Source organism: Tripterygium wilfordii, chromosome 12, assembly GCF_013401445.1.
Source record: "Tripterygium wilfordii isolate XIE 37 chromosome 12, ASM1340144v1, whole genome shotgun sequence".
Classification (NCBI taxonomy): Eukaryota; Viridiplantae; Streptophyta; class Magnoliopsida; order Celastrales; family Celastraceae; genus Tripterygium; species Tripterygium wilfordii.
The window spans coordinates 2766766-2791510 of record NC_052243.1 but is presented as its reverse complement, the minus strand read 5'-3'; the positions used below and the strand labels follow the sequence as shown (position 1 = coordinate 2791510).

Genomic DNA, 24745 nt, shown 5'->3' with positions numbered 1-24745 from the left:
TTGATAAAACTTTTTGACAATGTGAATGGATTTAATAGTTGGTAGGAGTTTAAGTTCAGAAGAAGCATGGTTGGTTGGTTTGATTCCCTCAAGTGTGGGTCAATTAGGACACTTCATGTCCATGCATTTACTGCCAGCTGAAGTCAATGGCTCATTGCTTTTGATGGATGGCGGCCCACTTCACTCTAGCGGGGATTTCTCCACCAAAAAAACAATCATGGAAAGAAAAAGCAATGAAAACATTTAGGTTGATTGGTTGGCTTCACACCCCCTTTCCCTTCACTTTAGTGGGGGAATTTTTCCATGCAGAAAACAATCATGGAAAAACAATAAAGACATATTTATGAAGAAGCCTTTACACTCCCACCGAAATCGCTTTTGGACACACTAATCACGCCTTATGAAGGATCACTATGCCTTAGTATTCATATATTTCAATCTCATGGTGCACTAATTTTGCCACACAAGAACTGAAGAAAGACAGGCTCTCAAGTCACAAAAATTCTAGGAAAGTTAAAAGAAAAAATATTGTTCCCCTGCAAATTTTAGTTACTGAAATTAGAACAAATAAATAATGAAAAAAAAGAGAGAAAATCTAGTAGTCAGAGTCATCTGTCCGGCAAGAAGCTGCAAGATCGTCTCTCATGTTCATACTCGAGCGTTGGACTAGACGAACTAATGCTTGCACCACTTCTGACATCGGTGGCCGGAATTCTGACTCTACCTGATAATGAAAATATAGATGTTAGAAGACACAGAACAACGGCTCCTCTAAACAGAGATCTCTCTCTTTTCATCCAATACATTGAAAAATAAAATCATTTCGAGGTCTTGTATCGACTTTAGAAGTTGGAAAACTCGACGTCAATTTTCCCACAAGGATTGCTGAGATGATAAAAGTCGGGCAGATTAAGACCCGAATCAAAGTACCATATGAACTCAAAATTGATTCTAATGCTAACATTCCACACTCACTGTAAAACTGGATGAGACAAATTATTAGTAATCCTGACCTCGTTTGAGATGCGGGGAAATTTGTTCACAGAATTCAACCACTATAGCCAAAAAAAATTCCTAGGAGAGAAATTTCTCAGAAGCTGGTTGTTACCTGAACGCAGAGGGCGATGACATCAGCAAATCGAGAGAGTGACTTAGGAGGGTACAATCCTCGCAAAGCAGGGTCGACCATTTTTGCCAATGCATCTATATCATGCAATTGTGGGGTGGCCCATCGAACTAGACTTTGTTCTGATTTTGGTTTTTTACTACAGAAGAAGCCAACAATGCAATTCAGATATTGGGAGTAATATTCTAGGTTAGCACATAAGTGATCGGATATCATGACATACCCATCATAAGGCATGCGGCCAGTCAATAATTCTAGCATGACCACTCCAAAGCTATAAACATCGCTCTTAAGTGTGTAGGCTGAAGGCTTTGTGCATTCTGGAGCATTGTATCCTACACCGAGGTTTTGGCTTGTGCGCTGGCAAACACCAAGAAGAAAAAATTTCATTATGAGGGAAACTAGGAAAGAAAAACACCAAATGTATATTTTGTTCTTCAGAAGCCAAAAACATTTCAATGCACATTAGAGCACCGCTGACAGAGATATTTTTATGATTGGATTGCAATGACAAGCACCGAAAAGGGTTGCACTTAATATTTATCTCATTTTCTATACACATTTCAATTTTCTATATTTCCAAATCTACCTGGGTAAGCATGGCCTGTGCATATGGAACGCCTTTCTAGGACCCATGAAATACAATTTCACAATGAAATGCCTGATGTAGTTCGAGTACTTTTGAACTGCAGCAAGTCCTATTGAAAGTATGCTTAAAATAAATAAATTTCAAGAAAAGAAATAGAACCTGATGAAAGTTTGCCAAGCCATAATCAGAGAGACGAGGATTGAGCTCGGAGTCTAGCAAAATATTTGATGATTTGATATTCTTGTGAACTACAGAGGGAGAACAAACTTCATGGAGGTACCTGAGTATGGAATCATTCCCCGAAGAAGAAAAATACTATTATGAGCATCACAAGACGTAGAAGTATCACATACTTTAAGCAATTACGAAAGCAGGTGCGCCGCAACTTTTTAGTGTCTTTCAATCTCATTAAAATGCTTATAGTAAGAAAATATGAAAAATAAAATAATGTGAAACAAATGCATCCATGCTAAGAGTAGGAAACCAACCCGACCTATAGGTCAATTGCATCAGAAGCTAAAATATCAATCACTAGAAAAGACATGTTAATTCATTACTGATGTAAGTCTCAACTGCCTAACTAAGCTAATCATAGAGTGCACAAAAATTTGATTGAATATTTCTGTACGTGGCTACCTTTACAGACCCCCAATCAGAGTTAATCTACTCAGGCTGGCTTGACTCAGTCCCAAGTCAAATATCTTATTGTAAGCTCCATTTTGGGCTTTGATCACAGTTTAGTTGCATCCCTAGCTCTGCTTACAGGGCAAGTTTGTTTTTTACTATTTTTAATTATTTCTACTTATTTGCTTCAAGAAAAGAAGAAAATAAGCAGAGGTAAGTAAAGATAAAAAGAATATACATTAATGAGAAAGGTTAGATAAGAACAATATCTAGAAGACACGTAGGCCAGCAGTGGGAATTTTTCACAATGGGCGAAAGCATGATGGAGCAATGCCTCTCGGAGGTAGAATGCATGAACTTTTCCTGGAGAAGAAGAAATGACTGTTCTCGGAAATAAGTACTGGTAGGTCCCAACACAACCGAAGTCTCATGTCTTTGGAAATCAAATTGCACGGAACTTTAAATCCTTGAACTTATTTGAAAGTTTACGTTGTTCGTAAATTAAAATTGAGAAGGGAAAATGTAAGTTGGATACTACCATGAGTATCTCAGTTGAATGTTCACACACTCAAGTGTCAGTGCTGTTGTCCAGATTTTTTTAATTGATACGTTGTATTCTTTTAACTATTATCAATAATGTATTCTTTTAATTATTATTAATAATGTGAGAGAAGACTCGAACCTAGGACCTGGTTATCTATGATTATACACATTAACTGAGATAAGGTAGCAGGCTCTTTATGTGCTTGAATCCACTTCTCTCTGCTTCAGCGAGGATTTCTAACCAGGTTAGGAGAAGAGGTCCCTCTTCACCTAAAAAAAAATAATGGGGCGAATTCCCCGTCCATTTTCAAGCAAACAAATTCTATCCATGCAAGAAGGATATTCACGCCATGACAAATATAGAGTTCACGTATTAACTTACTCAACAGCTCTTGCAGTGCCCAAAGCAATCCTGACTCTGGTGTTCCAAGTAAGAGGTTTGCTGAAGTCATCCGACAAGTGCAGGAACTCATGAAGTGAACCATTTCTGAAATATTCATATATTAAGAGGTTATGTCCTTGCTCTGAACAATAACCAACAAGTTCAGCAATGTTTGGATGGTGAACTCTCGAGATGTTGGAAACAATTGCAGAAAATTCTTCTCCCTTCCCACCATGAAATAGTGAAGACTCAATCTTTTTCACAGCTAGAACCTGTTAAGCAAACAATTGATCAAATTGAAATTTTTACAATTCAGAGTGATTTAAACAATGCTTCTAGACTTGTTTGATGACCACATTGAGCACCTATAACTAAAAATATTGCAAACTACTTTGAACGTGAGAGCGAATATCCTATTATGAGCAAAAAGAAATGTGAAGATAGGTGCGAAGCTATATCAGAATCTTTCCGAAAGGGATAAAAGGGATACGAAGAAGATAAATTACCACCTCATAAGTGAAAATTATCTTCAAATAATTGAATTTATATGTTTGTATGTTTGGTTGGATGTGAGAATGACCGGGCGTTTGTTAGAATAGATTGTAAAGTAGGAAAAATGACATTTATACCACTTCTCATAATTTGACAAATCCATTTGAAGTGGTTCTTCAAGCATTTTTTATTACGCAAAAGCCCAAACTAGGTCGTTATAGGGTTTTCAGAGATAGTTGTCAGAAATTGGTCATCATAATAAACAAGTTATGGTAAACTGAGCGGCAGAAGGAGGAGGAGGAGCAGGGAGTGGTTTACCTTCCCATCAGCATATTTTGCCCTGTAAACACGACCAATGGTTCCTTCTCCCAGAAGACGGCCTGTTGCAAAGTTAGCAGTAGCAGTCTGCAAGTCTACCAAAGAATAAGCTGTTGCATGAATAGAGGTGCTTCGTTTTGCCATCAGACGGTTTGCAAATTCATTGTCACTAAATGATTGCACCCTATCATTTATCGGAGTCTTGACTGAAGGAGACTTTTGCAAGGACTTCATATCAATTGAAGCAGACGAATCCAGCGATTTAAAATCTGCAATCCATAAAAACATCAAATGAGTGAAATTATGAGGTGAAGTAAACTAATAATATTCATTCCATTGAAAAAATAAATGTGAAAATTGATCCTGAAAGACCTGCTAAAATATTAATTCAATTAACAGTAGTATAAATAATCATCATTTAACCACGGCGTATCAGCCCGAGGGAGACTATGAAAAAATCAGGCACCATGCAAACAGTACCTGTTGAAGGATAAGGTAAAGTGAGCCATCGCTTTAAACAGGTATGGAAGACCAGTATCTATTATGTATTATGTTTGATCTTCAGATAAGTACTGTTTAATCAATTGTGCTAAAACAACAATTGAAAGATCATTGCTGAAAAGGAATTGCCATTGAATAAAATTTATATTCATGTGAAAAGCAATGCACATACATCCCAATGCCTCTTTTGACATGCCGGATTCTACTGAAGGGGAGAGGTTTGTATGAATCAATTTGGATTGGACTAAAGCTGTCTAGTCTTCAATGCACTGTCAGATAAGTCGCTCTCTTCTAATAAATTTTTCTACATACAGGATAAGACCAGATTTTATTTAAAATTACATTCAATAAATTAATTCATTTAATATATGTATGTAATGTGCATGCGCACAGATGTTCATCTATATTTGTAAGTCTTCTTGGCTTTGTCCCTCAGAATAACAAAGCAAAACCAGATTAGACAATCTGAACATTGTCCGGTTAATTGTATGCATTAAACCCTGGATTTCAAACAACATATTCCACTATCTTGGCAATCAGCATAAATGTGGACTAAGTTGATAACAGATAATAAGGAAAACCTTTCTTCCCATTATGGTTTAAACCCCATGACATGACGGTTTTGTCTACTAGATAAATAAGCCAAGAGATTGATTGCTCCTCTATTCTAATACTGGAAATTCATGTCATGTTTCATAAATAAAACAGTGGAACATAGAAAAGTTACCTTGGTAATCTTTGGGTACAGATAATTCTTGAGATGAGAGGGGAGTAAATGCTCTACGGTGGCTGGCCCTTTCTTCATCAAGAAAATGTGAAGATACAGTAGATTTTCTCTTTGAGAATAGAGTAATCAAAAGTGCTAGTACCACTAGGGAACCCACAACTGATAAAGCTATGGCTAAACCATTCACACCAGACTTCTTGCCATTCTCAGATTCTTTCTCTTTCGAAGCAGGACGTGCACCAGGGGGAGGGGGAGGAGCTGGCCCTTTTGACCAAGAATTTCCACCAGTTCTACAGAAAAGACATAATAGAGTCAACAGAAACAGCTTTCAAGAAATATGCAAAAGACAAGCTTAACAAGACATTTACTTTAGATCATCAATTTCCTTCAGTTCATCAGGGATCCAGCCAGTGAATTGGTTGTTTTCAACGTTCCTGCCAGCATAAAATGGAGCTTGCTTTATAAGCTTTTAAAATTTTGTAACTACAACTTGTACCAATTGAACGTTGCTCATTTTCAAGTTCATCAGAATAGCATTGAACATAACTCTTAGCCGAATTTCACATAATATTATCAAAGACAGATACCTAAGCAGCATAAGGGTATGAATGCACAGGAGACTTGCTTACTTTGCTTAACCTTAGACAAGTTGAAAGAATTTAATTTTACAGGAAAAACTAATACTTATTCAACAATTATTTTCTTCTATTTTCTTTCTTTTTGGTGAAAAAGAAATTCAACAAATACTATATGGATATAGCAGTAATATTCAAGGGAATATTTTCAACAAGCTACCTAACAATAGAAGATTAGATAATATAAGCTTTTCAGAATTGAAAATTACACCAGATTCAAGAAATATAATTTTGATGTTCCAGAGAACATTATTTTGAATATGATGGATAAATCAACTGCAACAGACAAGCTCTCAGTAGTGATAAACCACTGAAAATTATCATAATAGATTATGCAGGTCAAGATTTATATTTTATATTTGAGCTACTGGCCTACTTACAAATCCTTAAGGTCCAGGTTGGAAAGCGCATTAATTGGACCAGTGAACTTATTGTTTTGCAAATACCTGTGTGAAGAGAAAGTGGGGTTAGAAATGAGAAACTGAAATGTCAACCCTTTATCTGCTTTTTATTCAATAGAATTATTTCCTTGCTTCTTACAGCGAGGAGAGACTTTTAAGTGATGCAAAACTCTGCGGCAGATTGCCTGTTATTGAGTTGTAGGATAGATCCCTGCAAGTCATCATAAGTCAGACAATTTCTTAACATAGGCACACCCAAATATCATAATCTCAATGATATTAGAAAAACAGAATCCCAAAATCATCTCGACTTATAACTGTTATAGATTAAGGCGGGAAACATTATACTCAATAGCTCAAATCAACATAGGATATCTGGTGAATGGAATGCTATTTACTAGCTACAATATAAAGAACTCAGCTTTACTTTCAGGGTGGAACTACTATCCATAAAACGGAGAAGAAAAGAATGGGTAAAATTATCTCCGAAAGAATCTAAAAGTTGATATAATTTGAGCTACCAACATTAAAAGTTGGGACAAGTACCAACTCCAAAGACAAAAAGCTAATCTTGTAAGAGACAATTTTCTTTACCGTATATAATTGCTTGAAAAGGGATCAATCGGATCTTTGAACAATCATTTCACCTAATATTCAATTGATCTACTATCTTTGTCTTTATTGGATGTATACCATAGTTATCCTCCAAATAAGGGAAGTACAAAAACTATAGAGCACCAATTTTCATGCACAAGGTGTGTCGTATCACCACTACTGTGATCCGGATAAACTGTATAGGTGAAATTTTGCATCAAGTATCTTTGCCCTCAAGAGTGCATTCAGAGAGAGAATTTATGAAAAGTGTAGTGACATAGAAAAGCACACTCGAAATGCTGGCCATTTTACTGACAAGCAAAGATATTATTTCAATAACAACTCCACATTTCCCCTAAAAGCCAGAAGTTCATGACTTAATTGATTTGAAGCTGTACATTTACAGGAAATTTTTAACATAAATCACCTTTCTGCAGTGCTAGTAATACTTACAGCATTTGAAGTTTTGGAAGTTTTCCAAACATATCACTCAACTGTCCATTGAGCTGATTATGACCAAGATCTCTGCACACCCAGTACCAGAATATTGAGACGAGATACAAACAGGTGAGAAATATATTTGAACGAAAGAAATATGTCTTCTTACAGATATTCAAGGTCTATCATCTGGGAGATTGAATAAGGCACATTACCCGTGAAGCCATTTCCAGAAAGATCTCTGCACATCATGCCCACGAGATCATTCATCATCATCATCCGAGCCTTTATCCCAAAAGTTTGGGATAGGATATATGAGTCTATGAGAAAATCATCCACTATGTGTATTCATTTCCACCATTCATTTCTATCTAGGATCATACTTTCATCAATCCATATGCTTTCTTACCACTCCAAGCCATATCTTTTCAGGTCTTCCTCTTAGTATCTACTCTCCTATACAAATTCTCTCGATTCTCCTCACTGCTGCACCACTAACTCTACGTTGAATATGCTACTCCGACCTAGATCTAATAATCTCATTTCTTATCTTATCTTATCTTATCTTTCCTCGCATGCTCACAATATCATTATCAAAATAAATTTACGGTTAATCAAGTGCTATCCAGAAAAAAAAACATTGCAATGATAAAAACGAGCTATCACGTCTGAAAAATGCTGCATTAGTCTTGCAACTCAGAAGTCAGTGCCTACTTACATGTGAACTGCATTTGGAGGAAGCTGATATGGTATATCATTCTTCAGGTTATTCTGGCTCAAATCACTGTACTATGACAAAAAAATGGCATTCTCAGGTTAAATTCGAGTTGAATAAATATAAAATAAAATCCACCAATTTTCAGAAGCTGGGCCTCACAAGTAGGTCACAGAAGTCAAGCTTGATAGCTGGTAGCCCATTGATCCAGTGAGTCCGAGGCCAGACAACCTTCTGCTAGGTTTTACCAGGAAAAGTGCCATTTAGGAATTTAAACAGAAAGCTCTAATCACCAAATAGATTTGATAAATGCAAGTATCGACTCTTGATTACATTTCTTTAACAGCTGACCCTGAGCAAGTGATTCCTTCCCAGGAGTCATCGCAAGGGTCACCACCACTTGATTTCCAACCATCTAGTTTTGAAGGATAATTTAAGCCCGTATACATCACATTAAGGGCAGAGACTGCAATATATAATTTGCAACATCAGAATCTGTTCAATATACACTGCAGCTGTCAATTTCTATTATAGAGCAAAAAAATGCAGTATTTGTTCTGTGTCATGTAGAAAAAGAAAAATTGTCTTACAAGCAGCTTCATAGACTAGATATATAGATACACTTTTAGAATCAAAGCAGCAAAAGAAAATATAGAGCAAAAGGAAATACGTGAAGATGAAAAGTCATTCAAAGCACGTTCCGCATCACGAACTTTGTACTGCACACTTTTCTGCTACAACTTAAAGGCCTAATTAGAGACAGATGTAAGCCTAAGTCGTGGCCTACTCTCTTTCCCTAGGTGACCACTTAAGTAACATAAGAAATGGTACAATTCATCGAAAAACATATGCGAGACATAGCTGCAGTAGAAAATTCACCACCTGGATGCTGTAATGCACCTCTAGCATTCAACAATGTTCTTACGGTTTCACTTCAGGTCCAACAAGGAAAAAAGAACAAAAACTAATTTAGATTTTAGAAGAGAGCATTATTGGTCCATGAGGACATTTTAGCATAGACTTTCAACTAAAAATGCATCTGCATAGAAGTGGTTTAGTATTATAAGGCTCATTAATTTGTTCCACCTTTAGATAAAAAATGAAAATTAAATTATGAACGACAAGCTAACAACCTTCCCCTGGTGATTGTGGGATCCAGCAAAAACAGATTGACAGAGACTTACCCCTGCATTACGCAGAGACTGTTTCCGTGGTTTGAATATTTGACAAAACTATATCTAGAGTCAAGGTTTGCCCTTATCAGAAAACCGGGGGAAAAAATAAACCCTAAGCAGAGTCTCAGGTAACAAATATTAAAATTCAAACTTGACAATCAAAGTTAATTTCAAGTTTGAGGAAACCACAATGGTCTGGAAATAAAGATGGCAATTTATAATCCCAGATCCCGAACGTAAAACATAGGTTAAGCCTTCTTGCCATAAAACATCAACCTCAATTACCAATGTCAAATTCAGAAAGAAAAAAAAAATTATTCGAACCCATTAAAGATACAAATAGCCCTTCAATAGCAGTAGTGTATATTATCTAGTAGAAATGTAGAACCATACAAAAGGAGCAAAGGAATAACGATGGAATGGTTTCTTGACAACTAAACATGTGATGGCTTTACCATGGAGACTAAATAACAAATAATTCCTAAAATTCTCTAAATTCCATGGATAAATTGATAGACCCTTAAATTGGCATCGCATTCAGTTTATTCTCTAGCCCATTCAGCATTATTGCCTCCATTTGATGACAAACCATGAACATCCAAGAAAATATTAAAAACTATTTAATATAATCAACCACACAAGAACGAATATTACAGGAAAAAAAACATGCAATAAATCAAGGTCACATACCATCGGTAGAATCAGTCTTAGACTGGACATTGGTGGTTATGATCCCAAGATAAACAACCAAGAATCCCAAAAAACTGTGGTACATCTTCCAACACCAAAACAACCCAGATTTCAAAGACAAAAGAAATAATCAATGGTGCTAGGTTTTTCTCTCTCCCAGAAGAAAATACAGAAAAATCACCAGGGGAGGAGTTGATGGAGGAGATATTGTGGATAAAGAACTCACAATAAACGAACCCACCATACAAAATCAAAATAAACCAAAATGGATTTTCCATTCCCTCTTCTCTTGTTTTGGTTTTGGTGGGTTTTTGGGACTCCGTGGAGAAATTTGCTAAATTTGGAAGTACAGCTAGAAATAGTGAAGAGAGAGGTATTTTCATGCATCCAAATAAGAGAGAAGAGAGAGAGAGAGGGGAGTGATGAGGATGAACGAAAGCCTGTCAATGTTTTCCGGACTCAGAGAAACGCCAACCTTGTTTGGATCATAGGGGAAAAGAAATACAACCCATTAAGATAAGAATTTCGTGCAGAAAGCAAATGCATTTTTAAGAATTTACTTAAAGAATAAAGATAAGAAAATCAGAGATAGGTGAATGAAGAAATGAGTCACGTCGTAGGACAGAGTATCCGATTATTCCAGAGTTGCCATTCATCAGCAGTTCCACATTCTTTTAACCCATTTGTAGTATCAATTTCCACTTCCATTACAATATCAAATGCCCATTGATCATTTTTTTTGTTTGTGTTCAATACTCCATTGCAGGCAACAAATCTATAACAGTGAATTACGAGTTTGCACAAAAAGGGGCAAAGACAGCAACACATGCCTTCAAAATGTCCTGTCAAGGGGCACCCCCTGCGTTTGCCTCAAACAGCTTAATTTGACAACTTGTATACACCACACCAGAAGTGCTCCCCTTTCATATTCTGATTCAACTAATTCGGTCAAAAAAGTACCATTATCTTATTTGCTCAAAACACCCCCTATAATATCACAACACTGTCAAAATAGAATTATGGATGATGGGCACAACAAGAAGTGATCATATATACAGAAGCAAATAGTTACAATTATTAAAATTTATTTCACATCTCAAAGCCCCATAGCTTCTTGAACAAATGGGGCACATGTCAGCTTATAGATACCATCCGAATGTTAATTATGTTGGAAGTGCCAAACTTTTCAGACTTGCCCAGAATCAGTACCGAGAATGCAATTCATTTGGATACCTCAGCTGCTCCTATCTTGGCTGGATGAAGCACCATGCTTGCGCCACTTTGTCAAGATATACGCCATGGCAACTTTAGCACCGAGGCTAGAGTGACCACGAGAGAGGCATACCAAACCCCCAAGGAGGATCAAACCATTAGCTAGTAATTTCCTTGATGGCCTTTTAGATAATTTCTTGTCTCTGGCTTCACTAGTAAATTGTCCAGTACTTGCAACAGGAGTTGCCGGTGCATCTATACTATCGACATTATCTAATTCAGGTGGAACCTGAGTACGATAAAATATCAAGTTAAAACACATGAAGAACGCTGATGAGAACGATGAAACAATTAAGAAAAAAAAAGTAGCATACACAGAGAATGCAAAGGCATGTTCACAAATCATGATCATCCTGTGAATCAATGGAGCATCAAGCCCTGGGTATCATCCAATTCAATCAATAAACGAAATACGACCCTAATTCAGATGACTAAGTTAATACAGAAAAGATTGTACTTTCTTGTGATACTGTGGTAGTGATCATGACATCTACTTTTAGAGTATCAGAATGATGTATTAACAGCGGCATGGTGACAAATACCGGGTCTATGCTCAACAGACAAAAAAGTTTGTGCTATGCGGAATCACTGGCCAGAGGCTATTACACACACCATGCTGCTACCAATTTACAACAAAACCTAGACATACAAAGAATCATTGCTCCAAGAGGTATTTTACTAGGAAGTCTTACATAGAATCATTCACGGCATTTTTATTTGAGATTGAGGTAGCACATACTTTTTCAAAGAACACCATATTTAAACACACTGAAGGATTCAGGAAATGATCTCTTATCAAGGATTGAAAAATAACAAGATCATTTGGCCATGTTTCAGAATCAGGAAATGCTAATTTCTTAGAAGTTAGTCCTGACCTTCTGAATAAGACTGGTGGAAGAAACAGCTGCACTTGCCCTTATATGGTTCATAGTTGAGTACTTGCACAGTGCCTTTTCCATCTTACACACATAACTCCATATGCCTCTAGCAAATGCCAGCTTTGCCATTTCCCCGTTCAAACCAGAATCTTCTTGGTGAAACATCAAGATCTCACTCGCGTTTCTTCCAGGTACTATAACACCATATTTGACGACACAAAAATATCAGGCTAATCATGTTTATGTAGCAGCAGAATTTAGTTTGAACCAAAGAATAAAGAACATAGATATCATCTTCTTTAACAAGTTAGCCTCAAGTTAGACCAAGAAAACCTTTTCTTTCCTGTTTTGCAATGAAAAAAGCGAGAAAAATTGATGATTACTACACAAAAATGAATATGCTTGAGTAGAGATTAAGCAGCAAGAAAATTTTCAATTGGCCTACCATATGGGGAATGAAGACATAGCCAAGCACACCTATAGAATAATTTGTAATGCATTGCTATTCCTTTTCTTTTTTGTTTTGGTAAGTTATTTTTATTTATTATTGTTATTATCATTATTAGCGTACGAGAGGACTCGAACTTTCCGCTGTTTTCAAGTCTTAAGGAGTAGGCCACCACTTGGCCAATAGTTCCCACGTTTTGTTCTAATGCCTTGCAAATCATGAAAGCATGTTTCTTATCTTTTTTCCTTCCTAATATTGATTGGAAAAGAATAAGAAAGGGAGGGACAAATGGTAAAGCAAACAGTTTGATGAAGTAGAAACCAATGTCCGGGCAAATGTGAAAGACTCAAAGCATTATAAAAAGGGAATATATTGAAAGGATATAAATCAAGCACTTGCCTTTCCTGATCTTCCAACCAGAACTAAAAAACTGCACACGTACGTACTTCTTCTGAGGTGGTGCCAATGGATGTTCACATTCCTGACCATGGTTTTTAACAAAGATTAAAATGGTATATCAAGCGATTATAACTAATGGAAAATGCTTAAATAACAATAGCACCAAAAAAATTGAATCCGGGGATAATTGTTGCAGATACAGATTTTACATTGTCAGCAAGTTACTGCTGTTCCATTATTTATTAAACATTGATTTTGAACACCTCACTGGGTTAAGTGAGTTATTTCCATAAAATACTATAGTAGATCATTTCCTTCACAAACACAATCTCCTCGAATAATCCATAAGAAACAGCAGGAATTCTCTTACGCAGTTGGAAGTTTCCTGATAAGACCCAATCTCATATCAAACGCTGATTTAATATTATTGAATGAGAATATCAATGAGAATGTAAAAGAGAAAATGTCACAGAAAAAAGGAAGAATCTTCTGTCCTTCAAATCCAGATATATTCAGACCCACAACTTAAAGGGAAAAAATATATACATATACAAACTTACCAGAGAATAGCCAAATCCCTTATGATATAAAGAAATTCTTTTTCCAAAGGAATAAATAAGATGCAATACTCCTTCAGATCCTTTACAGGTTTATGAATCATGGAAGAAATCTTGTAAATGACGATGATAACAATAATGAAGATCTTAAATTTCAAACCTAAATAAGTGGGTGTGCCCATGACAAATTTCACTGCATCTGGTGCATCTAAGACAACCCTCACAAATTGAGTTGATATATTACTCTCTTTTTTTGCGATGATTATGAATACATAATTTGGTCAAAATGATAAAATTCATCGGAAAAAATATATGTACAATTCCAAAATGAGGCTATGCAAACTAGGATCTTCTGATGCCTACAAATCTTGTGTTTCAAGACCAAAGGGTCTCCAATTTGTCTTTTCCCTTTATTCTAACACCGCCAAGTGATACAGAAAATACAATGGGGTGCAGGGGAGAGAGAAAGAGAGAGAGAGAGAGAGAGATCAGAAACAATCATAACTACAAACCAGCTGAAGTTCTCCGAAATATCTTAACCACTACCAAATATAGATAATAAATACTACTGATAGGTTGAGCAACGCTACAATTTTGGTGACAAGTACCTTGATAAAGCAGTAGAATGATTTATCGTTTCCCTCCCACAATTTCCATGCTAGTACATACTCCCTAGGTGTCAAAAGTGGAAATTTCTTAATTGTGCGGCCAATTTCTATTCCAGTAGTTTTATCCACCTGCAGCTGCTCATGCTCAATCACAGTCTTGTCCCACTGCTTCCTATAATCATTGTCCATGTAGAAGTCCCTCAGAATCTCAGGCGAGCAATTCTCAAAAACTGTCACACTCCAGTATTTCAAAGGACCGTCCTAAAACAAAAACAAATGTACACCAACTTACATCAGCTAGATATTAATTTATCAATAAGTGAAACGGCAAACTAGGGTATAATCATATTGGAAACAGAGGTTCCAATTGTTAAACTCCCAAAAATGGGACTAGTGCATCTACAAAGCAACAGAATTGTTTTGAATGGATGCAAAGCCATTGAGTTTAAAAAGCAGATCAAACTTGTCAAAGGACAAAAAATTTAATTAAAGCCAGTAATACATCCATATAATCATACATAAGTAAACATTATGGTTTCCAATAAGCAACAAAACAATGGCGCAAAAGGCATGTGTCTGTCAGGAGTAGGCAGGACTCAGGAGAGGAGGGACGTGGAGAAAACTGCAAGAGTTAGGCTTCCTTACACTAAGGATCAAAGCATCTACAAACCAAAATACTCGAGATAATGATGGGTAGGAAAAAAATTTAATAGAATAAATTAAAATGTAAAATAAAAAGATATCCTCCCTTTACTCTGGAAAGAGAATCGAACAGCTAACGACTAAATATGTGAAATAAGACATATAACCATTTCAGCATCTCTGTAGGACTTGAAATTGAGTATGAAGAAGTTACCTTAGGTTTGCAGCATTTTGCCTTATAGGACAGAAGATTATTCCTTTTGTCTACGACATTCTCCCATCTTACATTCTCATCGATATTCTCATTCAAATTTTCAATCAATAATTTTAAATCAGCATCTGATACGATCTCAGAGACCCTGCACAAGCAATCAGAATTCAGAATTCACAAGGCAACCCCCAACGAAAGGGATAGCTCTTAATACAATTAGAGTAACACGTAACTAAATTGAAAATACATTAAGAGTTGGAAGTTTTAATAGACTAAAACTAACATGGGAAAAAAAAAACACAAAAGGCCAATGAAAATAGAGATACAAAATACAACCACGATAAATTTTTACCTGTACCGAAATTATATAAGCATCAAGCGAGAAAAAGAGCAGCGCAGCATAAATAAACCAGTACCCAATTCAATATAAGCAATATACATGAAAATGAATCAATTCAAAAAAAGACCCAGTTGAAAGAAACCTAAGCAGAGGCAAGAGATAACTACAATGAATGCCAAAAAAAATCAAATCGCGTAAAATCCTAAATCAGAGCAGAAGCAGCCATTGAGTGAACCTGCAGAGGAGCAAGGAGATACCTGAGTTGGGAATGATCTGATACAATCGTAGCAGGAGCGATAGAATCAACAAGTGGTTTGGACGACGCAGAATAGAAGAACCTCTTGATGCAGTGGCAGATGAGTATGAAGAGGAGCGCAACGAGAGTAGCCCATCCTCCACTCCCAGTACTCACGCTGTCGACCCAAAACGACGATCCCTGAAGCTTGGGCGATAAAACCCACATCGGACCCATCTCTGCGGCTGCCCCTTTATTGATATGTACGATTGATGCACTCTCTGGCCTCTGCTTCCAAAATACGTTCTCCTTGTTCTTCCTCTTATCGACCGTAAAATGAACAAAGGAGAAGCGGGTCACTCACGTGCAGCTCACCGTCTGTTACTCTACCCTCTTAATATATTTATATTATATATTTACCTTAAAAAAATTAATTTATAACTATTTTAATAAATAACATAATTATTTCTCTAGGGAAAAAAAATGTTACCCCGCATGTCGGGGCACTAATACACATACCAACTAAGCTACTTAATATTTTTTGATTGAAGAAACACAATAATTCAATATATTGTGTTAAAAAATCATTCATTATTAAAATGAGATCTAAAAATAAAACTATCTTACGCATGTGGGTGTGTTTATATATACATATATAATTATTATTATATATATATATATATGTGTGTAGCAGGGCAGATTGGGGGGCAAACCCGTCCCCATCCCGCATGAGGGTTGAGATTCTTTACCCCACCCCACACCACACAAGCCTCAAATCAGGAAAAATCCACGTAGATCGGGCACTAATTGTCATCTATAATTATAATAATTATATTAACAATCAACTAGTTTAAATATTTGCTTCTCAAATTTTCTGTTTTTTTATAATTATTTTAGCTATTTTTCACACAAGATAGAAAGGGGCGAGACTCGAATTCACACCGTAATGGATGGATAATGGATTGTTCTTTACATGCAAAATTGTTGTCGTTCAACTAATTATTCGTTTGCGTAATTATTTTAGCTCTTAGATTATGCACCGTTGGTCTCAAAGTATTATTGACCTTCATACACTATCATTATGGTCCACGGAGAATTCGAACGGTTGATGTCACCATCACAAGAATATTCAGACTTGTCTTTTTTCATGTCAGGGTCGGATAACTGGATAAGGGGATTTGCATAAACTTCTCACATCTACATCCACTCATGTGTATGTATGTCTCTTCTTGAGATCCCAATAATGTAGAATTCATGAAGAAGGCCCAAACTCAGGTCATTGTTAGAGCACCAGACCGGACTTGAGACCAGTAGACCATCATTCAAATAGGCATCGATGGACTTTCAAAGCTGGAGTTCTGATTGAAACCCACCATTCCAGTAGGGCATACATTGATCTTTGCATGCACTAATGCAAACAGAATGCATAAGAGATTATAAGGATCCAAGAAATATTAAGCCAGAAAGCCCGTAAGATGACATGAGCACAACAATGGAAGAATATATTTGCTTTATGTTACTGATGACGAATACAGATGATCTAACCTACGCTACAGTTGAATTTCTTCATCAGTTGTTTTTAAGCTTAATACACTATCACTCAAATCACGGCCCTTGGTTTCAAATGGGAAGAGCGAAACACAAATCCCAGATAGAAAAATTACAACTTCAAAAAGAATTATGGATGCGGTTTGATGACATCCATGTACCAAACCTATCGCCACGAGAGGACAAACCATTCCACCAATTCTTCCTATTGAGCTTGCAACTCCAACACCGAACGATCTAACAGAGGTTGGGTATATCTGCATTTAAAAAAGTGATCAGCACTTGGTCCCGACTGAAAATGCTTTCATGTACAAGGATGCCAACTTTGAGATAAAAATCAAATGAGATGCGTTTAGAATATTCAGCTCTTTCTTATACAACCTGCGTCATGTGGCATATATTGATATCACATTATTCACTTTCTTTCCCTTTTTTTCCTTTGTAATGATGCACGATAAAGGACATGAACGGCAATTCACCTTTTAAAATGATAAATGAAATCCCATAGTTTACCTCTGGAGCATATATATAAACCACTGTGAAGGTTGATGTGATACATATTCGAGCTCCAAACAGAAGAACAGTAGTTAGTTCCGGAGGCTGATGGAAGAGCAAGGGGAGTAGGAAAATGCAACATATGAAGAACATGGATGACATCGAAAGCTTGCGACCAAATCTATCCACCGTGGCAGCAGATATAAGAAGCCCAGGAAATTCTTGAAGCAAATCAAAATTCAAAAATTGTTACTCAGCAGTCCTAAATGAGTTGGAAGAGTAATCAAATAAGAAAAAGGAAATTATGCGACTAACCTGCAAAACTAGTGATAAAAACATCTTTGTAGCTAACATCCTGGCTCTTTTCTGACTGAATTTGAGTTGGGCCGCATCTATTATTACCATTGTTCAGCTCGGTGGTGAGTAACACCAGGCCATAATATGAAAATGCATTCCCAAAAAATACCATCCATAACAACAGGGTTGACCTAACTAATCTCGGAGAAAAAAGAATCAACAGTGACGAGATGCCCCCAAAGTTAGATTCTAAACCTTCAGAACTTTTATCTTCACCGAGTAACTTTGAACCCTCCGATGAAATATTCTTTCCATGTTCCTCAAGTTCGCGTTCAGAAACTAAAATACCAGGAGGCAACTTTGTTCCATTTAGTCTTGCGATTTTCTCCAAAACATTCTGTGCATCCTTTCTTCTACCATTCAAACATAAAAACCTTGGTGATTCTGGTGTCACTCCATAGAATAAAAGGAGAAGAGATGATGGAACAGCAGATAATGCAAGCAACCATCTCCAACCCAATCTTGGCATGACCAGCTGTGAAAAATATACCATAGTACCGGTTGCTTATCATAATATCAGTATATCAATTTTAAACTACAATAAATCACCATATTATTACAATAAATCACCATATTTTAACATTTAAGAGTGTGAATATCTATCAAAACTTGAAGTGCTGGTTAATTAACCTTTCATTTTTTTTCGTTATCTCGGGGTAAAATGCAAGCATCGATAACTCCTAACAAGATGCAATGATATGGAGCCCTTGTGCTTCACAAGATCAAACATTAACCATATATGTATGTCTTTGTTCATATGTAAGCCCATGTGTATATATCAGCACAAACCAATCAAATCTACTAGATAATTGAACTATGACAGCAATGCTCCAAAAGAAATAACAAGCATACCCAGGCAAGTGAGGCCTCAAGAATTGTTCCCACCGTCCAAAATGCTGAAAATATAACCATCCAAGTGCCTCTGCTTGGAGCAGGGATAAATTCTAGAAACCAGGATACAAGTACAGGACCACCTCCCAAACCAACACCGACCAAACAACGTAGAGCAATCAAAGAAAGATAATTTGGGGAAAAGGCACTCAGAAAACCAGCTACAGAAGTAACCACTGCTGTGATTAAGAATCCTTTCCTGAAGAAGTACACAGAAATAAGACTCGTGAAAATTATTAGATGTTGGCATGTTGCAGTGGCATTTGTAGTTCCACTTCAAGGGAAACTCCGAAGAAAGATGTAGTTATTGCTCAGCATACCAAGGTGGTAAAACTTTTTTGTCTTTATCCAAATCTCCGGGTTAGATCAGATATGTAAAACTTGATTTTAACAAGCTATCCAAGAAGACCTTTTCTTTTTCAGTTTTTCATAGGTGAAACAGTCAAGCCATGAATATGAAAACATAATATTGGGGATTATAACCCCCCATGAAGAGCAGCAACTCTCACTCAAAGAGCTTGCTTTGAGTTATGCATATGAAAGGCTGTAGAACCTCAGTATTTTCAAGGAAATAAAGTGTGTTATAATTCTATTTATAGACAATTACATAGCATGTTAAATATGTAATGGAAGCAACAGAAACATTAGACAAGTTCCCAAAGTATCGAGTTTAGGCAAACAATAAATAAATGAAAAGGGCTCACCTTCGTCCATATTTATCCGAAACTAGCCCCCATGAATATGCTCCAACTAACATGCCAGCAAAAACCACACTAGTTATAAAGCTCTCTTGGCTAGAAGAAAGACCCCAAGCAGTCTGAACTGCTGGTCCTACGAAAGAGAGAAGCATCATTTCCATCGCTTCAGAAACCCAGCCCATGGCTGCATAACCAAGCACATAGTATTGGAATTTTCCAAACCCCAAGGCCACAAGAGCTTCATCCACATTGTATGTCGGTGTTCCATCTGCCATCTAAAAATCTCAATAAACAAGACAAATCGATTTATATTTGAACTTGATGAAAATATTCGCTGAAGAGAAAAAGTAACTCAATGGATGAAATGAGTTAGAGGAATTGTTTGAACATATATAAAAGATTCAAACCAGAATCGTTTATGCAGCTTCAAGTTGCAGCACTAACCAGAGTGAAACATCATTATCACAAGACAATATGCATGATCTTATAAGAAGAACAATGCAGCACTGCTGCAAAAGAAACATAATTTATAAATAGAAAATTTGTATCCATGTATTCTTGAATCACCTCCTTTGAATATAAGAGTTGTAAGCATCTACAGATTTTAATAACTTAATATCAAATCTGTGTCCATAAATTTCATAATGTGAAGGGGGGATTATATCCATTTTATTATCATACACAGCATATTCTTCGCAAGGTTTGATGAGGTTGTGCACACTAATAACAATAGAGCAACTCAAGAATTTTGAAGCTGCATGAATATCTTGTTTAGCAAAGGAATGTTTATTTGCATTCAATACTATTTAGAATATTAAGGATGTCAAATTATGACTTTCTCTTCGCTTTTCTTTAAAAGAAAATTCCCAAAACAAAAAACAGTTGGAATTGGAATTCACGTAAAAAATTCAATAAAGCACAACACTTCCTACCTATAGAATAAAAAGGGAGAGTAGGAAATTTTTTTAAAATGTGTGTGTCACCACTGAGCTATAACCTAAGGGCCAATATGCCATCTTTTAAAGGTCTTTGTGTGTCAAGACACTCCACTGTTGAACAATGATACCCATGCCAAATAACTACTTATGGTCACAGTGCTGTTTCATGGACTTTATGGAGGAAAACCTTACTAAGAACTTCGCATCTAAATATATTCAGATTCCTTAATGGAAGCTAGACATATGTTTTCACGCATACATAAATAAAATTTTCATTTAAATCTCTATAGCCTGCATATTATCCAAAACAGATATACACATCTACTTCCAAGATTAAAAAGGCACATCTTGGATATCAAAGAAAGAAAATTGAAACGAACCATAAATTCAACAGAATGCAATTGTTGATAACACAACACAGCACAACACCGTTCGTGGGAAAGCAGATACACATTGTCAATTTGCCAACATTCACAGACCCATCAAAATACATAACTAGTCAGAGTCATATTCGTTTATGGGTCAAAAGCCACGGCAAAAGATCGAAAGGAAAACAAAATCAAGCAAAGAAAACTACACATCAGGTCAATCCACAAATATCGTATAAAAATTGTTCTAAGCCAGAGAAACGAGATCAAGCAACGAACCTAATTGGAGCTAATACCAATGCAGATCGTGTCTCCGTCTTCGTCTTCTTTCAAAATCTTCCTGGTTTGGATTTTTCCAAAGGAAAAGGAGAATACGAGAAGTCAACACAAGAAATGAGCTTTATTGTGATCAGAGAGAAGGGTTGATTGCGGAAAAAAAAAGTCTCCGTTGCGTTTGTTCCTACACAAAACGGATATCGTTGTCGGTGTATTCTATTTTAGTCTTCTCCGACTTGTAAGAAATCAAACCATCAAACCAACCACATCTCCTCTAATTTCTTCTAACAAAACAAATAAAAGAAATATATACACACACGTAAAAGGGGAACCTGAATAAGAAACGGTGCCGGCGATCACGACCAGTCGGAGCCACTCGGAACTCTAATGAATAGTTTGGGCTTCTGACTATATGACGTCCAGCCCTAGGAGCCGATCTTCATCCAAAAGCCCAAATACGGCTTGGGCCTAAAAAATTATCAACCAAGGGCTTTTGGATTCATTGGGAGAAAAACGTTGAATATATATTTCAGTTGGGTTTTGGGCCTGTCATGTGGGCTTTTGGATTCCTTGGGCTTTTGAATATAGAACTCATGCATGGGATTATGGGAGGGTGTTTTGTTGTATTGTGGAGAGCACTCCAAATTGAGTTATTTTCATGGTTTATGAATTTTTTTTTAAAATAAAAAACTGTGATATATCATAATGCTGCCAAAAGCTACTACCAAAACACTTTCTTTAATGCTTCATGAAGTTGAGGACCAAATCATTCCTTTGTTTTTTCTTAATTTATATAATTAACATGGATAGTTTATCAAAAAAAAGTCATAAATAATCGTGCAATCCAAATAGTCAGAATTCATACGGATACTAAATTTAAATAATTTTTTTGATAATTGAGAAACAAATTATCTTTTAAACATTCGATATGAGTCTAAACTCGGTTCTTTGTGACAAACTACCCAATTTGGAACAATTTATTCTGAGATTATCCATTTCCATTTTTTCCCTTTATAGTTAGAAAAGTATATCATTTTATTATGCCTTTAATAAAAACAAACTTTTTTATGTACTAATCATGGACCCCAAGATGTCGGGTCCCGAGGGGGAGACACTTGCAATGTTGCAAGTGCTAATGTCCCCAACAAAATTAATCTTGGGTCTCACCTTTATTACACAAAAAGTCAAGTCAATCACGTATTCTAATACAGTCACATTAGCAAAACACAAATTTTTATACACTTTCTCTTCCCACCCAACATGGAGGCCAACAACATTTCATTCCTCCATATTATCCACAACAAAACTACACCAAAACACAAAATACCAATACATCTACAGCAGCAAAACATTTCTCCCAATACAACCACATAAGCAAAACACTTTTCACAATGCAACCACATTAGTAAAAGATAACATCTTTGTTGGCCCAACAAAACTCTACCATTGCAAGTGCCCTTAAAGTTTTTGCGGAGGAAAGCATTGGAGCCGCATCTCAAAAAACGGCAATAATAAAAAAAAAAATTAGATAGAAAAAAAGACTTGGAGAGAAAAAGGAGAGGATAGTGGCATGTAGCTTTTGAGGGAAATGGCCATTGCCAACCTCTACAAGCTAATTAAATTTGCTAACGATTGTCCGCATCCCCTTTTGCCTCTTTTATTTTTATTTTTTTTTCCAAAAAAAGACCTATCAAATAATTGTGTTAATTAAATACCAATTGGATATATTAATGCTATATATAGTTCTATACTTCAATTCTATTAGAGTGTAGTGGATCGCAATAAACATGTTATGCCAAAAAAAAAACCCTGAACTATTTAACGTTAATCATGAGTAGTTTATATAGTCTTAGTGGGAAACATAGACAGAGAATCAAGTTTTTTTTTTGATAAACAGCAGAATATATTGAAACAAAGGGAAGCAAAAACAGAAGGGCATCAAAAATGATGGCCTAAAGGGAGAAGAGAAAAAAAAAAAAAAAAAAGACAAGGTAAATTGGAGCATTCAACTCCAAGGAACCCCATAGAAAAGTACATAATCAGAGCCAAAGTATAAAGTCTGAAGTTCTCCTAACTCATTCCTTAGCGAGTATAGGTCTGCTATTGAATTTCCTTCCCTCAGGATGTGCAGAAGAGAGAGATTGTGAATCTGAATCTGAGCTAAAGCAATGGTGTTAGAAAGATGGGCAAGTCTCCAAGGAGATTCACACTGTTGAGCAGCCCATTTGAAAGCGTTTAGTGAGTCAGTTTCCAAAATAATTCCTGAGCATGCAGGCATGGAGGAAGATAGGGAGAGGTTTAGAGCTGTGTTCAATGCCCACAATTCAGTCTCGTTGCATTCACGGATCCCCACGCTACAAGAGAATAGGCAGATGATCAACCCATTTTCATCACGCAATAACACGCCGCCTACTCCTGCACTCCCTGGTTTTCCTAGGGAGGCACTATCAATGTTCCACTTCAAGACTCCAGGGCCAGGTGGGATCCCATACTCCTTGGGTAGAAGATGGTTTTAGACTTTCAGCTGATTGAAGTAACTGTGCAGATTGGTACGTCACATAATTGAAAATAAAATCAAGTTGTTTGATGGTATTATGACAATCTACACCACTTCCACAACGTAGGAGTGGGGTATTGCAAGAAATTGATGTCATTAATTGTCGCAAGCAAATGTTGATTGCTGGATAACCAATACTTAAATTATCACCACCAAGTGAATTTGATGCACTAATTAATCATGAATCATGGGATCTTCTATATCACCAATATATATTTAAATCTAATGACGCCAATCATTTTCTTATTTGGTATACCTAAGGAATTATTAGTGCTTACGTTTATTGTGGGGTCAAATTTTGCCCTTTCCATTCGTTTCGCCAAATAGATTTTTAAAGTCTTAGACCATCAGAGAATCTTCGACGGCTTTAATTTATTCATGCCCACAATTATTAAAAAATTGAATATTTACCTTGTACATTGTCTTAACGGTTAGGGTGAATGTTAAAACCTATATTTTGTTGTAAATATAATGTAATATAGAACTTAATTGATCTAGTTATTAAATGGAAGAGTAATGGAAGAGAATACTTCTTTCTCTTCTTTCTTCATCCTTCAACAAATCATCATTACATGTTTTTATATACAAAATAATATCAAACGTAATGGAAGTATTAATTACTTATTAAAGACTAAATTGAATGTTATAATACATTCAGTCTTTAATGAAGCCGTTGTAGCTTTCATTCTCTTCAGTTGGGTCATCCACCTTAAATGTTTCATAACACTCCCCCTTGGATGACCACGGACCACGTACACAAAGAATGTGCCTCATTAAAACCTTTCTAAGGAAAAATCCAATGGGATGAAAACCTTAGCGAAGGAAAAGAGTACATCATTCTTGTGCATCAATTTCGATGTGACCAGTGTGGAGACTGCCTCATTAAAACCTTGCCAAGGAAAACCCTGTGGGAAAAAACCGTTGGTCAAAGGAAAAAGAGTACAATCCACACCACTGTCTTCACATTTTTACTTCCCCTGACTCAAGAAGATCTTTGAGTTGTCGCATGCCAATATTATAGACCAACTTCTTGAATGTTGTAGGTGGTAGTGCTTTCGTAAATAAATCTGCCAGATT

The 24745-nt window shown here is 36.3% G+C and overlaps 3 protein-coding genes across 8 annotated transcripts; all 3 read right to left on the bottom strand.

Moving 5' to 3' along the window:
• Nucleotides 1–397: 397 nt before the first annotated feature.
• LOC120010706 (protein STRUBBELIG-RECEPTOR FAMILY 5-like) lies at nucleotides 398–10505 on the bottom strand. Of its 2 annotated transcripts, XM_038861503.1 has the most exons (16): nucleotides 9951–10505; nucleotides 8419–8551; nucleotides 8248–8319; nucleotides 8089–8154; nucleotides 7540–7611; nucleotides 7386–7457; nucleotides 6478–6549; nucleotides 6318–6383; nucleotides 5671–5736; nucleotides 5303–5592; nucleotides 4075–4343; nucleotides 3265–3536; nucleotides 1875–1995; nucleotides 1350–1486; nucleotides 1109–1265; nucleotides 398–724 (listed from the first exon to the last, which is right to left on the bottom strand). In XM_038861503.1, the coding sequence occupies exons 1-16, from the start codon at nucleotides 10033–10035 to the stop codon at nucleotides 596–598; spliced, it is 2079 nt and encodes a 692-aa protein (XP_038717431.1). In that variant the 5' UTR covers nucleotides 10036–10505; the 3' UTR covers nucleotides 398–595. The 2 variants fall into 2 exon arrangements, with proteins under 2 accessions (XP_038717431.1, XP_038717432.1); XM_038861504.1 differs by lacking the exon at nucleotides 9951–10505 and having other exon boundaries at nucleotides 8089–8159; nucleotides 8419–8486.
• Nucleotides 10506–10847: 342 nt separating this feature from the next.
• LOC120010709 lies at nucleotides 10848–15900 on the bottom strand. Its single transcript, XM_038861510.1, has 6 exons — nucleotides 15563–15900; nucleotides 14969–15113; nucleotides 14113–14373; nucleotides 12948–13029; nucleotides 12098–12294; nucleotides 10848–11451 (listed from the first exon to the last, which is right to left on the bottom strand). The coding sequence occupies exons 1-6, from the start codon at nucleotides 15775–15777 to the stop codon at nucleotides 11185–11187; spliced, it is 1167 nt and encodes a 388-aa protein (XP_038717438.1). The 5' UTR covers nucleotides 15778–15900; the 3' UTR covers nucleotides 10848–11184.
• A 1164-nt stretch (nucleotides 15901–17064) lies between these two features.
• On the bottom strand, nucleotides 17065–21396 carry LOC120010707 (organic cation/carnitine transporter 7-like). 5 transcript variants are annotated; one of them, XM_038861508.1, is made up of 7 exons: nucleotides 21115–21396; nucleotides 19974–20038; nucleotides 19536–19804; nucleotides 18793–19030; nucleotides 17899–18415; nucleotides 17602–17804; nucleotides 17065–17345 (listed from the first exon to the last, which is right to left on the bottom strand). In XM_038861508.1, exons 3-7 carry the CDS (start codon nucleotides 19802–19804, stop codon nucleotides 17091–17093), a joined length of 1482 nt encoding a protein of 493 aa, XP_038717436.1. In that variant the 5' UTR covers nucleotides 19974–20038; nucleotides 21115–21396; the 3' UTR covers nucleotides 17065–17090. The 5 variants fall into 5 exon arrangements, with proteins under 5 accessions (XP_038717436.1, XP_038717435.1, XP_038717434.1 ...); XM_038861507.1 differs by lacking the exon at nucleotides 19974–20038 and having other exon boundaries at nucleotides 19536–19812; XM_038861506.1 differs by lacking the exon at nucleotides 19974–20038.
• Nucleotides 21397–24745: the final 3349 nt, after the last annotated feature.

Coding starts and splice junctions, on each gene's coding strand:
- LOC120010706 (XM_038861503.1), bottom strand. CDS start 10,035: ATGTACCACAGTTTTTTGGGATTCTTGGTTGTTTATCTTGGGATCATA. Junction 1,266..1,349: donor GGCCGCATGCCTTATGATGG/GTATGTCATGAT, acceptor CTTCTTCTGTAG/TAAAAAACCAAAATCAGAAC. Junction 725..1,108: donor TCATCGCCCTCTGCGTTCAG/GTAACAACCAGC, acceptor TTTCATTATCAG/GTAGAGTCAGAATTCCGGCC.
- LOC120010709 (XM_038861510.1), bottom strand. CDS start 15,777: ATGGGTCCGATGTGGGTTTTATCGCCCAAGCTTCAGGGATCGTCGTTT. Junction 15,114..15,562: donor TCAGATCATTCCCAACTCAG/GTATCTCCTTGC, acceptor TTGCTTGTGCAG/GGTCTCTGAGATCGTATCAG. Junction 13,030..14,112: donor CATTCTACTGCTTTATCAAG/GTACTTGTCACC, acceptor AACCATGGTCAG/GAATGTGAACATCCATTGGC.
- LOC120010707 (XM_038861505.1), bottom strand. Junction 19,031..19,535: donor TCGGATAAATATGGACGAAG/GTGAGCCCTTTT, acceptor GTACTTCTTCAG/GAAAGGATTCTTAATCACAG. Junction 18,416..18,792: donor TTGAGGCCTCACTTGCCTGG/GTATGCTTGTTA, acceptor TATTTTTCACAG/CTGGTCATGCCAAGATTGGG.